This window comes from Astatotilapia calliptera, chromosome 10 (genome assembly GCF_900246225.1).
Source record: "Astatotilapia calliptera chromosome 10, fAstCal1.2, whole genome shotgun sequence".
Lineage (NCBI taxonomy): Eukaryota > Metazoa > Chordata > Actinopteri > Cichliformes > Cichlidae > Astatotilapia > Astatotilapia calliptera.
The window spans coordinates 13,045,690-13,063,116 of NC_039311.1; the positions used below are offsets into that span (position 1 = coordinate 13,045,690).

General features: G+C 38.6%; 1 protein-coding gene across 5 annotated transcripts in view; it reads right to left on the reverse strand.

Annotated features, from left to right (window-relative positions):
- Window positions 1–17,427, reverse strand: part of sptbn2 (spectrin, beta, non-erythrocytic 2) — a 50,905-nt gene that overhangs the window by 22,312 nt on the left and 11,166 nt on the right. For 3 of the 5 annotated variants that reach the window (XM_026181034.1, XM_026181033.1, XM_026181036.1), the window contains exon 2: window positions 13,520–13,707. In XM_026181034.1, coding sequence (XP_026036819.1) covers window positions 13,520–13,676 — 157 coding nt within the window. In that variant the 5' untranslated portion in view covers window positions 13,677–13,707. Of the gene's footprint in view, window positions 1–8,850; window positions 10,088–13,519; window positions 13,708–17,427 lie in introns of those variants that run through there. The other 2 variants (XM_026181035.1, XM_026181037.1) reach the window with 2 other exon arrangements.

Below are 17,427 nucleotides of genomic sequence, written 5' to 3' on the forward strand. Positions count from 1 at the left end.
AGGAATAGCATTGTCATCAAGCAGCTACTCAGTCAAAGAGCTTTAGTATAGGATAGTTCTCTAGATGTTGCCATGGGATGAGCTAGTAGTGGATTGTGGTTTGGGCTTTGGTTCTTACACCTTTTAATAATAGACTCTAACAAAGCCTCCTTTATTTGTTTCCCCATATTTCTCGTGTCTAACAATGACAGATTATTCAGTTATTAAAGGATTGCTAATCAGTATGAAGTTGTTTAATAAGCCAGAAAATAAGGACTTCTGTTGCACAGGAGCGCTGTGGAAGTGGCTACATTCCTCTTAAGGCTTGGTCATGTTGTGACATAGCACCCAGCAATGAGGAGGAGGCAGTGGGTTGGTGGGCAGGGGTCCTAAAAACCCCCATAAAATGCTAGTACCTACCTCGCCTGTGCTACACTCCTAATAACAATGCTGCCGAACAAGAAAACCAGACAGACAAACACAGACATCAGTCTCTGACGTGTTTGCTCATTCAAAGCAGTCAAACACAAACCTGTCATCAGAGGTGGATATGGTAGATAAGTGTAAAACTACTGCAGCTGTTGCTTTTGCAAGTGCAAAGCATGACACGTCAACTGTAATGTTAGTTCGTTCACATCTAATTGAAATTTTACATTTTACTAACCTGCTTAGCTTCCACAACAGGAAGTCTGGTGGTGCACTATGTATTTTGAAAAGTGTGAACACTGATGCATGATGGTGACAAAAGATAAAGAAAGCTCAAACTATGCTCTACTTATAGTGTCAAATGTCTCACGTCATGTGAAACACCTTCAGGGTTTCCAAACACTGTTAGAGAATTACACAACAGACAATATGAGAGAAGAGTGAGAAAACTGGGGCTTTAGAAGCCAAGTCTGATAATTACTAGTTTGTCTTGCATTGTCTTAGCTCTCTTCTTCAAATAAAAACACTAAAATAAGTCCGCAAACTTCACAGTTTAAAATAAAAGCTCTCACACTACTATTCATTGTGATAACACCGTTGATTTACTTGTGTTTACATACCTGTAATTAGCACTAAATAGACAGATAGTGCTCTGGATGTTATATAAATCCTAGCATATACCCCATGTCAAATGAGGATTCAATCTACTACTATACTATTTATTTTTAATTCAAAAACATATTAAACTGGATACCCTACCACTAAATGATTTCACAGCACATGTGTCTGACATAAGAGTAAAATGTACCCGTATTTAGGTATCACTAAAACGAACATTATAAATGTAGATTTAAGATCCTGCCTATCATGCATTTCTTGCTCACTCTTTTGGAGTCTCTTTGTGCAAGGTAGAAAAACAAGTAATTAAAATTCTAAATGTCATGTTTTTCCTCTATAGTTTACTAATAACAGATCAAAACCTGTGGTTAAAGTCATCGCTAAATGTTTCAAAGGCACATTCGGGCATGTCCAGCCACTTTGAACATGTTCGTGTCTGGTAGTAAGCTTTAAGTATATGTCAGAGTGAGGGAGGTGAGGGCCTGTCTCAGCCAGTGCCCTCTTTACAATTGAAGGTTCGGGGGTTTAGTTTGCTGCTGCTTTTCTATTTCACTGTCAAATGAACTTGGGCACTGTTGATAACGATGATTATCTGCAGGTAATCCGAACCAATATGCCGCCAGACTTAATCCTGTCTGTGTGGCTCATAGTGCCCGGGATCATGTTTGGTGATAACATGGAGACAGATACAACACTAACACTGACTTAGTGGCCCAAGGCTCAGAAGGAAAACCATAAAGACAACAGTCTTTATCAGCAGTGGCAGTTTATGGGGTCATATAAAGTTTAGGATATCATTTGTAGGAAGTTATTGGTTTTTTATTTATTTTGGGGGGGTTTTTTTGTTTTGTTTTTTAATATGCCAGCATATAATGTGCTTTTTTAATTCAGTGGTCACTGCTGCATCAAGGTGTAATAAATAATGATCACAGGAAAAAAAAAAATCACATGACTGTGTACATTAAAATATGTTTTTTTTACTTGCTGTGACCCCGCAGTGTGCAGTGTAACTGAGACAGAATATTGTTTGGCTGGAAATTTCACACTCACACACACTGTGTTCAGTTTGCAAAAAACAGGACTATCGTTTCAAAAACATGTTTGCTGCAGCACAGCATGTGATCATCATGATGGTTGCCATCTCGGCCTGTCAAAAAAGCATTCATACAGCAAAATGTACAAAACATTTAAAATAACCCTGAAATACGAGGCAATAAATCAACTGAACAAAATCAGTAATCATCACTTTTTGATTAAGACTTTGAGATTATTATCCACTGCTGACAATGTCACTGATAAAATTAATTTCCTTTACGAGCCCACGTCAAGGTCAGAATTGTTTGTGTGTGTTACTGTATACACAACAGAGACTGGAACAGGACTTAATGCCAGCACTGTTTCTGCCCGCGTTGCTCATCAAATCTTGTCTGTTTGTGCTGTACATCACGAAGACAAAGCATTAGTGAGGGGGGGCAGAGGGCAACTTCTAATCCTTTGTTTCTTATGAATTCTGCATCCATGCACTGCGTTGGATGACAGTGCATTCTGGACTCCCAGCGGCATCACTTCTGCACGCTGGACAAGGAGCGACGCCATCCATAAATAACTTTCCACAGTAAGCACTTCAGATAAAAGGAAAAAATGTACACTGCAGATTTTCTTCACCTTTTCTAAGTAGGATCACCCACTGTCAAACACACTGGGCCATTGTGTTGCGATTTCTTTACTTACTCATAAATTCAGGCCCCTTTTCTTTGGAACCAGCTCCCAGTTTGGATTCAGGACACAGACACTCTCCCCACTTTTAAGATTCGGCTTAAAACCTTTCCTTTTTTGATAAAATATTTAGTTAGGACTGGATCAGGGGATCCTGAAGCCTCCCTTAGTTATGCTGCAATAGGCATAGGCTACTGGGGGCTTCCCATAATGCACTGAGCATTTTTCTTCTGAACTCACCTTTTTGTACTTGCTATGTGTTTGCACACCACTCTGCATTTAATCAATAGTTATTAGTAACCTCTTTTCCACAGTGTGTCCTGTCTTTCTCCCCTCAACCCCAAACTAGCTGTGAACCAGGCTCAGCCTCCCTGAGCCTGGTTATGCTCGAGCTTCCTTCCTGTTGAAAGAGAGTTTTTCCTTCACACTGTTGCCAAGTACTTGTTCATAGGGGGCTGTGTGATTGCTGGGTTTCACTCTATTATTGTAGGCTCTTTACCTTATAGTAGAGCTGGGCGATAGAACGATAACGAACGATCTGAATAACTTTTTCTCGATAGAAAAATTTAACTATTGCGATAGACCTCACCGCTCTTGTCCTCTTAAAAAAAAAGAAAAAAAAAAGAACAGCCAATCCAAATTAAGTAGCGCAGAGCTGAACCAATCACAGCGGCTTTTGTCAGACTAAAGTAACTGTTAAAACTGTTTGAAAAGCTAAGCTATACAACAAGGAGAGATTGAGAATTTCCTTTTAGTTCTCAGTTTATTTGATATTGACAAAAGTTAGTCAATTTTGTCTGTTCTTCTGTAAAACAAACTACGATTTATTTTTAGAATTAATATTTTGTTTCTAAGTGGAATTGACAATTTAGTAGTCTGTGTTTTTTGTTCTATTTTGAAACTTAAACGCTTTAGCGGCTGCCTTTTGTGTAGTTTGCAATATTTGCCTTTATTTATCTGAAAAAGTCTCATGTTCCTTAAGTACATCTACCCTGTTGAACTTATTATGGGAAATAAATATTTAAATCAAAACAAGCTGCTGATTATTTCACATTTTACTTGTGAGCAACGGCACATTTAAATCTTACAAATATAGTTATTTGGCTTATATCGTGATATATATCGTTATCGCCTGAAATGAAAAAAGAAAAAAAAAAAACATATCGTGATATGAAAAAATCTTATATCGCCCAGCTCTACCTTATAGTATAAAGCGTTTTGAAGTATGTGTTTGTGCTCTATAAATAAAACTCAATTGAAACTGTATATGTAGAGTAAATGAAAAATCAACACTATACTACATCAGGATTGTTGGGTATGTATAAATGCATATTACTACAATATGCATACATTTATTTATGGATGCATGTCAAGTTTTATACTTGATATCTGCCTTTATAACATACTGCATATTTAAGTAATTCTGCATGAATGTATAACATGGCAGCTTCTCAGGAGAGCAGGGTGGTTAGCACTGTTGCCCCACCTTCTATGTGGAGTTTACATGTTCTCCATGTGCCTGTGTGAGTTCTCTCTAGGTACTCTGGCTTCCTTCCACAGTCTAAAGGCAGAGTTGCTGATGTTAGGTTAATTAGTGATTCTAAGCTGCCTGCAGGTGTGAATGTGAGAGTGAATGGTTGTCTGTATTTTGGCCTTGTGATAGACTGGCGACCTGCCCAGGATATACCCGGCCTCTAACCAAATGACACCTGGGATAGTTATTGGCTCGATCACAACCCTGAACTGGATAAGCAGTTAAGAAAAATAAATGTATGGATGGGTGGGTGGGTGGATGGATAGATAACTTTGTGCTGAATCCATTATGTACATAAAACAGCAAGATATTTCACATTCTGTGTCGAATGGTGACAACCATCTAAGGACAAAATATTGTTGGTTGCTGCAAATAAAATCATAAAATTGCAGGTTTTACCACTGAAAATTCTAAAACACACACACAACAATCACACTACAGCACTACACGGGTCATTTGGAACTAATCTGGAAGCGCCATGAAGCTCAGAAATCTATAGTCAGTGATTGGCTTGAACTGTTGGCTATCTGAAATTACAGAGTAGACCCAAGGCACTCATTAAAGAGATACCATGAAGTACTTAGAGAGAGAAAACTCCCACAGACAAAAGCAGCTTGTAATCTTTGTGGTTAGTGGTTACCATTCTGCACTGACACCAGTGGGTGGTTTCAATCAACACTAACTATGGTGTGGGGTGCCATGAGCAATGCAATCGTTTTACAGAAGTTGTGGGAGATGTTGGTGTTTGTAAATATTTTTCTACCAGTACGGGGAAAACAACACATGATGTACTCATTACCTGGAGCCACCAAGCTAAAAATTAACGCCACATTGGCAGAAATCTTTCTCAGTCCCACGCTAATCATTTTTCCACTGTAAGTGAAATGTGTTTCTACCCGTCATTTCACCACTGCTTCTTCAACTTAAAATATCTATCTACTTGGAAGTCAACAATTTGTGTTGTAAATATCTACAGTGTTATAGTACCCTGCCACTGTTTGTGTTTATTCAGTGCCATTTTTATATTCTGGTTTGATTTCATTCTTTGCATTTTTGTGTGAAATAGAAATGTCTTGTCTGTGCAAGTGAGTGAAACACAGATGCGCATGCTTTCACATTCTTCTCCCTATAAAAGCGGAACTTCCCTTCCTTCACTTATAACTTTGAAACTAGGGCTGTAGTAAAACCGCCGCCTTGCCACATGTGGCATGAGTTATTCTTGCACTTTTAGCAGCTTGAGGTTGCAACTTTAGAAGCTTGCCCAACTTTAACGGGTTTGTTATTACAACTGACAGGGAGGGTATGACAGAGAGACCTCCTCTCCTTTTTAAATCGTACTGATGGAAGTGATACCCTCCTTCAGTCACATTTCTTTGTGGAACTTTCAGCTGCACGTGATAATAAAGGAAGATGGGAGAAATCTAGACTGGGCAAGGCCAATCCCATGAGAAAAGAAACATAAATAAGCATCCCTTAACGATAACTTCTGGACCCATGTGGCATGTAACATGTAAATAGGACAACATTCATTATACCATTGTTGTCTAATGACCTCTTTCTTTCTGCACTTTACAAACAAAGAAAGTTATTGTGCATGTCTGCACCTATGTTAAATCTTCACCCTTGCTGATGTGACTCTCAGTTACAGCCAAAGGCCACAAGTCACTGAGCTTTCACTGAGACTTTTAGAAATATCAGGTTACAAACATTCAAAAGTGTCTTGCTAGATTTGATATTTGAGCAAAATGCACCACTGATGTCCCCCAGTATTAATTCATTTTTTTAATTATGCAGAAAAAGTAGATAAACACAACAACATTAGCCACTTCTTTATGGAGAGTCAACAGATTATATGAACTAAATTAGTACAGGAAATACATATCAGGCTGAGAATCAATTATTACACACTACAGTGAGAAATCTGTGGGTTCAGTTCAAAATAGCCTATGCTGCAAAGTATATATGGACACCTCGTCACTTTGTCTATTTGAAGGCTTTAGAGAAAAGTACTTTCTGTTTGAACAATGCCATGCTGCTAAGGCCTGCTGAGTGACAGTACTGCCAAAGTCCACAGTGGCTAAGAAAGTGACCCTTTGGACCAACACTCTGTTGTCTAAATGCCCTTTTACACATTTCCATTAACCTCACAGCATCTGAACCTGTTAGCTTCAGTCTGACTGGGCACCCTGATCCCTTCTCTAAAAGCAGTCTTACTTGGCTGAACTTGGTAACACTTGTATATCACGTTCAATACAAGCACAAGTTACGACGGCATGCAGCCACATTAAACAGTGTCATACAGTTCAGAGATAGACACAAGATTGCCACATACTGATATACTAAAGCATGCAGACAATGTGACTTTTGTGGCTATCAGAATGAAGCCAGGGGTAACACTGACGTAAAAACAAAATGAAATGAATGAATGCTGTCACTAAAACAACAAACCAAAACTGATGAAACAATGCCAAGTATGGCTGTTTGACAAATTATAACTCTTACCCTAATTACTGATGAATTGGGATAGTGAATGAAAAAATATTCATCTTGGCTCTTGCCTGAAGTAAAAGGCTGAACTTTGGTATAGATTTCCTCCAATGTACTTTACACACAAAAGGAATATAATACACAGTGTGATCTGGGCAACAGGAAAAAAAACTTCCCTCCAACCTGTAACAGAGACTACTGACAGAAATGGCGTAAACCACTAGGCCTGGTTTTTCATTAAACATGTCTGCTTTGACCACTGTAATATAGTTATTCAGTTTAACTTTTACCATTTAGCCATCACTTACACAACAGCCAGAAGATCCTAAACATGACTTCTTGTTGGACTGGTACTGGGCCCGATAAAATATTTGCCCTTGTCTGTGTTAAGATTTCTAAAGTAACTGTAGCATATTGCACAACAGAGATGACGTTTGTGTTTAAAATGACAAAGCGCTAATTTAATCTTGCAAAAAATGAAAATTGCAAATGAATGGCAAATATTTCTAATAAAATGTAAATGATGCAATGCAAAACCTTTTTGCAAATTGGTGCTATGACAAAACTATGTGAGTGCACACCATATCCTTCAATTACACCAGCTCTCATGATTCAACATGAGGGAGTGACACAAAGAATGAGCCGCAAGGGTAGTCAAACTGGAAATGCAAGTGGGTGTTGACAAGATGTGCTGTGCATTTAGATACATGTGTATCATTGCATTTATGACAAATTTTACCCAAAACACATCTACGCACAAACACGTCTATCAAAGTAGAGGTAGATCATGTGTAGCTCATAGTCATCTCTCCAACACATTAGACAGAAAGTATCTTTGTAATAGGGAATCATTGCTACTAGCTTGATGACTAATCTCTGAACCCATACATTTGCCTGTGAGTTACAGGCTGAAGTTGAAGAAAAACATGCTGGAATGTACCCCTAGCTTACCGGTGAATGTGGGTGCAAGATCAGTTTAAGAAAATGCAGCAACGTTTATATATTCTTAAGGAAAGTGATACCATTTGTTATGTGGCTCTTATCTCCAGTGAAAACTAGTGGTGTTTTGAGTTAAGATGTAAACATTACTTCACAGATAAGAAATAAACCTTCTTTCAACAGAAACCGTGTCTATTTCCGCGATAATCTTGCGATAATGTAGATATTGGCCAACATGTTGGTGTGCAACAAGAATGTCAAACCTGCAAAGAAAGTAGAAAGTAGACCTGCCCTTCAAGTAAACTTGAAGGCAGTTCTCCATCCCAGATGGCAACCAGGAATAGACTGATCTTCATGCACACAAATGGCAGGCCAGTGTCCCTCACACTACACACTTTCAAATACTGTAAACCTCCACACTTTAAAAACTGTTTTCAGGTAAACATATTAACTGCTATTTAGCGCAAGCTTTTACAGACATTAGTTAAGAAAGTAATTGGATTAGTGTAGTTAAGAGATTAATTTTAAGGGAACCCTGTAAGTTTCAGCCTAAGATTCTTTTCCCATGGCCTCTGATTTCTATAAGCTAGATCTCATAGACTTGGCAGGCTTCAGTGAGTAACAGAGCTGTGTATTGTAATAAGATAAGAACGGACAGGTGGCGCAGTGATCAGGTACCAGACTGACTGCCTGCTTTAGATATGAGCCGAGAGCCTACTATATCTCTTCCTCATTTCTCTCCTAGCTCAGAAAAGGTTCATAAGTAAGAAGAATTATTTCAACCTCATGCTGATAATTACCTCATCCAGGGGAAAAAATAAAGTCTTTTGCGGCCTTAGTTACAACTCGAAGCACCTGCACCCACAACTACTGCATGCCAAGTAGTAGATTTCTACTCAATATTTCCTGTTTCAACAAACAACAGAATACGTGTTTGCTGCTGGCTCTACAACTGCTTTATCAACATTAGTAACATTAAAAATGGTTTTCATAAGCAGCACAGAGTTATACGGCAGAGTTATCAAGGTTATCAAGTTATCAAGGTATCAGCTCAGTTAAAAAAAATGTTTAAAAATTAAAAAAATAACAACATCATAGAAACGTGTGGTAATTAAAAAGGATCTTCCCTTTCAATGAGATCTAACTCTTACCTTGCAACTGTTTAAATCTTCCTTCGAGGATGTTAGAGTATTGCACCTGATTAACAAAAGCTGCTGGGGACAAGCAGGAATCTCTTTCCCTGTGGTCCCACTCCATGTTTTTTTTTCGTCCTCAAGCCGTCTTTGTAAAATATTCCTCTCTCAGGCACAGAATGAATGGGTATTCTCCCACATAGCACAACAGAAGCAAACTTTGCGACTTTTAAAAGAAAAACAAACCAAGATCAAATCCTTTAAAAGGTTATCCAAAAGATACTTTTAGTGTACCACAAAAGCCTTGGTATATCCTCCTCTTTTATTCCCACAACACAAGCTGAGAAATGTTGCCGCCTTTTCTTCTCTTCATCCACCGTAAGGTCCACCTTGTCCAATGACACGCAGAGTGAGTGCAACGGTGGGGGATTTTTTCAAAGAATCATTTAACCAAAACTGAGGAGCAAAAAGTTCTCTTGTTTCATTCATTTCACCACCCCTCTGGCCTCTGAGCAAAGTTACACTCCCTTGTGGTTCTAGTGAGAGAACAAAAAAAAACCCTGGGTATTCCTTCCCTTCAACCTCTGTGCATTTGCTGGAGCAGAACACAGGAGCTGCAGGCAAGCTAACCGGCCATAGTCGGATAGCTGTGTAAACAAAGCCTGCTGGGCTCTCTAAAAATTGTGCCATTTGCATAAGGTGTGTTTGAAGGAGGAGCACATAGATAGAACATGGTGGAAGCGAGGGAGGAGGTGTGAAGGCGGACTAAACCATTAAAGTCCTCTGCTCAGTGTAGCCCTAGGTGGATTATCTAACTCCACCTTAATTCCAGAGAGCACCGGGGTGTGGCTTGCCTGAAAGGTGCGTCACAAAAGTCCTCATCATTTTACATGATCGTATGTTATTTTGTAAGACAACGTTTAATCTTTCCTTTACTGTATGTGGGGGCTGCGTTATGAGAAGGGCGTTAAGACAGGAAGGAAGCTGCTGAGAAAGTCTCAGAAAGGCAGCAAGTGTTTCCTGCCATAACAAGATTCAAAATCTGTCAACTTGCGTGTTACTTCATGAGGCAGAGGGGGTGGAAGTGAGTTGTTAACTCTTTTAAAACTAAATGGTTTAAGCAGATCTGACTTCTTACTAGTTTAGAACCAAGTACTAAAATGATTCCTGGCAGCTCTTCAAGAAAAACATTAAATTAATTTCATTATAATCAATTTAGGCGTTTTCAAGCAGTTAAGAACTGATTCTCACCATTGTATAGTTGCTGAATACATACTTGCCATTATTTCCATTAAAGAGTTTAATCTGTGTAATACAGAGTAAGTTCACTGTTAACAAAGAGTATACATTAACAGGAGATTATAAATATAAATTCTTAACAGTAAATAGCATTGAATGGAAACTTCACCTTTAAAATGTAATGTATATTTAATAAACGCCAGCTCAAAAATAACACAAAACTATAAACACAGTGAGGACAAAGGTCATATTCTTTCAGGCTCTTTTCATCTGGTCAGGGGGGATCATTGTGGTCTGGTCTGTGTTTGTCCTGATGAGCTGGCAGCATCTGGATTGTTCTCATTAGAGGACCAAATGCCCCAGGCTTTCTGTAACTGGGTGTTTATGGAGGGGGGACTGGACTAATGAGATCCAAAGAGGACACACTTCCTCTTGAGGAACAGCGACTATGCTACAATCAAATGTAGTGAGAAAAATAGTGCACCAAAGCTATCCCACTTAAAATCCCAGTGGACATATTTTAAACATCGCAATCACATCAAAAATAAAAACCAGATAAATGTGAGCATTACCTCGCTATGCAACCCACGAATGAACAAATTAAGAAACAAGATTAGAGTTACTTTTGTGAAACATGAAAACTGTCTAAATGACATCTGGGAGAAATTCCACACTCAACAAACTACAGGCAGTGACAATGAATAATGAGCTTGTGTGGTTAATTAGCCTGATAAGACAGAAAAACCAGAAGCTGCTGGGGGAGTAAGCACTAAAAAAGGGGAAAGAGTAGACATCTCTTGCTAAACATGTATATTTTATCTGTCTCACAGCACAACCCCAGCTGAGCACCCATGGGAGGACGGAAGAATGAAGTGTACTCTAAACTTTGATCTGAAGGGGAATTCCCCTAAAGAGAGTAGGGTGAACTACTCATATGAGTCCATAAATGTGGCGAAATTTACACAAGCCAAATACAAACACACGTGTCTGTTTTATGTTTCAGTTGATTATTAAAAATATCCTATTAAAAGGCCTACTTTAAATACAGTTCAGGTTTGTTGTGTCTATGATAATTATGCAGATCTATTACAAAACTGAACACAAAGCACACAGATATTGAGAAATCACTCAAATAATTTTCAAAGGCCATGTGTTGTAGCTGTGGACGCGCTCTCAAGTGAACACGCCTAACTGTTTGCGTTTGAAGCAAGCCGTTGGTTTCAAAAAATGCAAATTTGCACAGCTTGCCTTGCTGCCCACACGGTACAGTACAGTCGATAAGTGGTTATCTGTAAATGAAAATGATCTTAAAACAAGAGAAGCTCTCCACTGTAAGACGTACGCACTGCTAATCATGTTACATAGAGACAGGCACAAAACGTTTGACAGAAATTGAGAGGAAGACGTGAAAAGAAAAAGCACCTTAGAGACTGCACAAAGTCTTGACATTTGGGGAGAAGTCATAAACGGTGGGCCTAAGCTAAGCCTGGGGGGAATAGCTGCTAGAGCATGTCAAAGAATGTGCACATCAAGTCCACACTTGTAAAACTTAGACAGTATTTAAAGACATTCACATAGAAGCGCACACATACACACACAAGTTCTTGTTTGATCACAAGTGCAAACAGTATTACAGCATACTGCTATATAATAAAAAGTTACCTGACAGGACATGACTGTTTATAAAGTGCAATTTCTATATAACGGCAGCTCCTAAAGGAAATGAACTGTGGTGCACTCCTCCCCAGTAAAATGAGGTGTATATCTGACAAACACATTGACTACAATAGTGCTCAAGATCATTATAGCGTGTGGTTTCGATGTGTGCGTGTGCGTGTTTGTGCATGTATATATGTGTGTTGGCGACTGCCTGTTGCTCCCCTCTGCTGGGTTCATTATGACACTGCATCTTGTTTTTAACAATAGAGGTTTTAATAGAGGTGAAGCCAGGCCAGGCCAGTTAAATAAACACACACAAACACACCTCCAGCAGATCTGATAAAACAGCCAATAATGTGTCACCTTATTTGACGCTTCCAACAATGGCAGACTGGCCTGTGTTTGCACAGCTTTGAGGCTTTGGAGTAAGCTACTGAATAAAACTGTCATCGAAATTATTATTATTATTGCACTCTTAAAAAGGATAGCATCTTAATTCATTTCAGTAAGATCACTAATCAGACATAACATGAGTTTAGATGCAGAAGCACTGGTGTGAAAAGAACCTGCACAGAAACAGATCAACATAGCCACATTTCTCTTTGCTCAACAGACTATACAGCTTCCTCGTTTTGTCCTCCTTTTGGAAGTATTTCTGTCTTGCCCTATAAAGACAGAACTGAGCCTTTGGGGACAAAAAATAATGAAACCTGTTCCCCAGTCTACAGAGATTTCTGCAGTGTTAGTATCAGGACTGATCTCAAGTGAATATTGCTAAAACTCTTGTTGGATATTAAAATGCATGCTTTACAAAACAGTTACAACATTGGGGTAAGTGCAAAACGATCTTTCTCATAACATATTGGGAATAAAAGAGTTTTCTTAAACTCAACTTAAAAAGCTCAAGACTTCACTGTCACAGGTTTTCTATTCTCACCTTCTCACCAATTGTTTTACAAGTTACATTTGGCATTGCTTTTAGCCATAATACTCCTCGGAGTAAATGTCTTATTTTCCTCAATGAACCTTCTTTCCTCTCCCGACTACTTCACCAAAGAAACTGGTAGGATAAAAAACTCTGTCATGTCAGAACATTGTGAGGGCAAAAAGGAAGCGCAGAAATATCCCATAATAGGTCTGTTTGCAGACCTATTATGGATAGATTTAAACTCCCTGCTAACCAAATCTTGGAATACAAGAGCATCAGCATGTGTGCAGACACTTGATCTATAAAAGTCTTGGTAAAATTCGAAAGATTTTCTAAAAGCTAATAAAAAAATTTCCCAATCATGTATGTAATGTATGTATGGAATGTCACCATCTTTAAATAAAGACTTGTCATATGGTAGCATTTCGGTATTTGAGACCAAACGTCATTATTGAGTTGTATCTTTTGTTTACTTTTTTATGTCATTTCGTTGTACTTTTTTAATCGTCACACAATTTACATCACACTGTAAAGCTCAGCACACTTTAATGGATCCATCAGTGCAATTTTAAAACAATCCATTCAACAACAACCTTAGCTAGTCAAGCCTTCAAAATTAGTAGAATTTAATTCAAGTCTCTCCTGGGCAATTTTTATCCCTGGATACCTGGCATGCACTGGTATACTTAATAAATTGTACTTACAATTTAGCCTTTAGTGTTACAGTATCCGGCCTCTAAATAGACATGTGACACTCTTGTTTTCAATTGTGACAAAATGTTTTAAACAGAAAGAAATGCACGTACATGGGTGCACATTGACAAGCAACACTGGAAGAATGTACACTGATGTGTAGCATACCTGCGAGGGCCTTAATACGAGACCGTTCAAAGAGACGTGCCGAACTGTTCTCATTGTCCCAGTCAGTCTCTGCTGCCAGGTCCCAGCGATTGTTGATGTCATTGTACTGCTGCTGGATCTCCAAGCTGTCGAAGTCTGTTGGCGAGATTGTGCTCATGTTGTCCAGGCTGGAGAAAAACGCATTCAACCTACAGTTCGGACACAGAAACACAGACAGTCAGTGCATGGACAGCAGGGAGAGGTCATTGCATAATACAAGAAGCTTCACAACACTAACCCTTGAAATATTTGAAAGACAAAGTTTGAAAATTAAACTTCAGAAACAAATGGTCCACTTCTATTTTCCATATAAAAAAAAGAAAAAAAAAGAAAAGACAATGCACGTCAACCACACACTGAGCACACAAAGCCTGCCAGCTGCACTCTAGTTTTATATGCTCAAATGTAAGTCATATGCAAATGCAAGCTTGGACGGTGCAACTGCCAGTGTGTAACAGACTTTGAGATAAGTTTAGCAACTGTCACGAAGTCATTATGCTAGTCGATTAAAAATGAGAGCTCCTGTAACTCCAGTAATGTCATTGTATGCTGAGTCATAACGGCACAGCAGTGTCAACCTACTTAGGTTTCAACTTTTGCGAGTATATAACTATAACCTAGCAACCAAAAAAGACGAAGACATATGGCAGTATAAATACACTTACACAGTGTCATACTGCATTAAACCAGGGTTGTAATGACATAAAAGCTGCACATAAAAAAAAAGCACTCTCTCATCGCATGGCTTCACTTCTAAAATTAAATAAAGGTAAATAAAAAACTGCTTATCTGCTAAAATGTCAATACGTATTGTATCATTGCAGCAAAACTAAAATTGATTGTTTTTACAAGATACTTTAATGGAAAGGGGTTTATACCAGAAATCTACTCCCCTGCTTTTGTAGTCTTTTTATGCCATTATTGCATCTTTTGTAAAGAAACTGCACTGAACTAAAAAATCTTTCCTTATGTCAATATGATAACAGTTCAATTATTATATATATTTACTGAATTTCCCAGAGGAACTGACTCAAGGAATTAATAAAGTTCTGTCTATATATTTATTTACCCATTATTGTAGATAAATAAGAAAGGTTAGTTAAATGGCACCTGTTAAAAGAGAGTCAGTCCGTTAACAGGTGTGGAGTCTTGGAACTGAAAGACATTTTGTTAACATTTCACAACATAATTATGAGATGTGTGTCATTCATGCATTCCTGTGCAAGTGCTGGCAGATTATATCACACAAACAGTAAGGGGCCTCATCAAAACCATTGCTCTACATCGCCACAGCTCGCCAAGTGGTCTAAAACCTCCTCAGAATAAATTAGTCACCTCGGTCCTTGAATCACTGCTAAGAACGCAATATCTTCCCATCCTGCTGTTTGTACGAATTCAGCATCCAGTTATAAAAAAAAAAAAAAACAAGGCTTCCTAATACGGCAACAATCAATACTTCAAACAGAATGAGGTCAATCCCACCCTCTTTCTCCAGCTGGCTAGCTCTCAGAGTTTGGTCGAGAAGCAGAAGCATCTTGTCTTTTCTATTCAATTGAATCCTGAGTGTGAGACAATTATTCTGCACAACTACAGCACAAGAACTGCTGTACAGGCATGGTGACTCACACCTTAACCATTTGACATGGTAAAAATTCTATATGTAAAGGCTTAACTGTATATACAGCACTAACCAGACACAGCTTGTCTTTAGTGTTATGCACAAATACACACAATGGGGGACCTACATTAAGATTAAGCCCCCTGCAATAGAGATCCATTAGCTAACTGAAGCCATTTGCTTAAGAGCATTGAACAGATTAATAGACATGGTTGAGTAGTCAGTTTGTTAATACCTGTGAGTTTAGCTTTAGTTGTGTCTACCAGCTGTGGCTAACCTAATCAGAGCCATTAGATGAGGAGCAGTGATGGGAAGAAATGACAGATTTTTACAAAAATAATTGTGCTGTTAAAAGTAAGTAATTAAAGGCTAAGCATGACTGAGAACTGCTGAGCCCTGTCCTTTTGTTCAAGGTTTAATTTATTCATTAAAGGATGCAAACTGCCCTTTCCAAATATGGACATAAATACTGTCCATCAGGTTTATGTTTTAGTTTGGTCATTATTAGATCATGTTATACTGCAAAGAATAATCAGGCCATATTACACACAATTAGTATGCAAATTCAATTTCTGAGTCACCCAGGTATGACTTAAAAAACCTGATAGCAGCCAATGGAATAGATTTATCTGGTTAAATGTAAAGCTGCTGTTAATATATCTGGGAGAACTATTCTTGGACTTGTCATGCTTTGCCAAATTGATGTATCCTCTAAATCACACTGGAAATCAATAACAGACAGCTACCAGATGGGCCCAATCTGAGTGTACACAAGAAATACAGGGCCAGATTGCATCTATACATGTTCCTTCCATCGCTGATTCTAGAAAACACACAACAGGCAGGCTATAACATCCCAGAGCAAAGTATAATAAAGGAAAAAAGTGCACATTTTAAAAGCCTAGCATGAACTCTAAAAGGAATCAGAACTGAACCTTTGTATCTTAAAATTTTAAAGAGTGTTCACTCCGTAAATATCTGTGGCTACACCGTAGCAACCTACTGTGTGACAGAGCAAAAGTATAAGGCTTCAGTCAGTTTTGTATTTTCTTTACAAATATATTTTTCCTGAGCAAATTGTACATTTACCAGTTTTTAGTATAGCTTAAGACAGAAAAGAAGAGAAGAGATGCTGGTGTTGCACTTTCTGGTGCACCGTTGTCAGTACTGGGATATTGCTAATTATGATTTTTATCTTCGTTTTTAGATAGTTTTCTTCAAGTCATGCACAGCCATTTCTGTTGTGCAGCAGCTGCGTACTTTAACATAAATTTGATTTTGTAAAATATACATAGAAAAACAAAACAAAAACAAATGCTTGGAAAATCCTATTAGTGGTTGATTAAGAAAGTGGATGGGAATAGAAACTAAATGCATGGATTAGAGAAGCAGGAAATACAACGCCTTGGAACTGCTCCTTGATTTGTCACCTATCTGGCGCCCTAGGAGTGACTTGCCTTTTCTCTACAACTCACTGTATGCATAAGTAGTCAGGTATATCACTGAGTCTTCAGTTGAAGATTGGAGCGATGTTAAAATATTTGTACTATGACACAGTGGTTTCAAAAACATCCAAACACTGCTCTCCTCCTTTTCAATTCATGCTTTCTTCTTTACTCTGGCATATTATAGGACTAATAATAATAATAATAATGATAATAATAATAGAAAAACAAAGACACTACTACACTATGTGACTGGTATGGTATCAGTCTAGCGTTACTGATAAGTAGCTACATTTAAGATTTCTACATAGCCCAAATTATAAAAATGCCACAGCATGGAAGCAGGAGTCACACAGAAGACAGACTATCCAGGACAGGCCTGGCAGTAATATAGTCCAAGGCAATCTGTTTGGGGGATTGGCAGGAGCTGGAGAGGGGCAGGACCAGTGAGGTCACAAGAGTCTGGCAGCGATAACAAAGCGCCAATCCTCCCCTTGTTGTGAGTATGAAGAGGCTTGGCTCAGTGTCTGGACTAATCGCTCCTCAATGGATCAGACTAACAATCCCCTGACCTACTATGATACAGCCTACTGTACTCATCCTCCCACACACACACGCACAACACTGGGTGACATAAAAACTGCACATACAAGCTGACCTGACCTATTACCGCACACCACCCCCAACAGCCCTTCTACATACAGTATACACATGATGCTTTTGAAAGTGACACTTACAAATCCACCCACGCAGCATGCAACCATATCAGCACTCAGCACACAAAATAGACTGGTCCAACACCAACA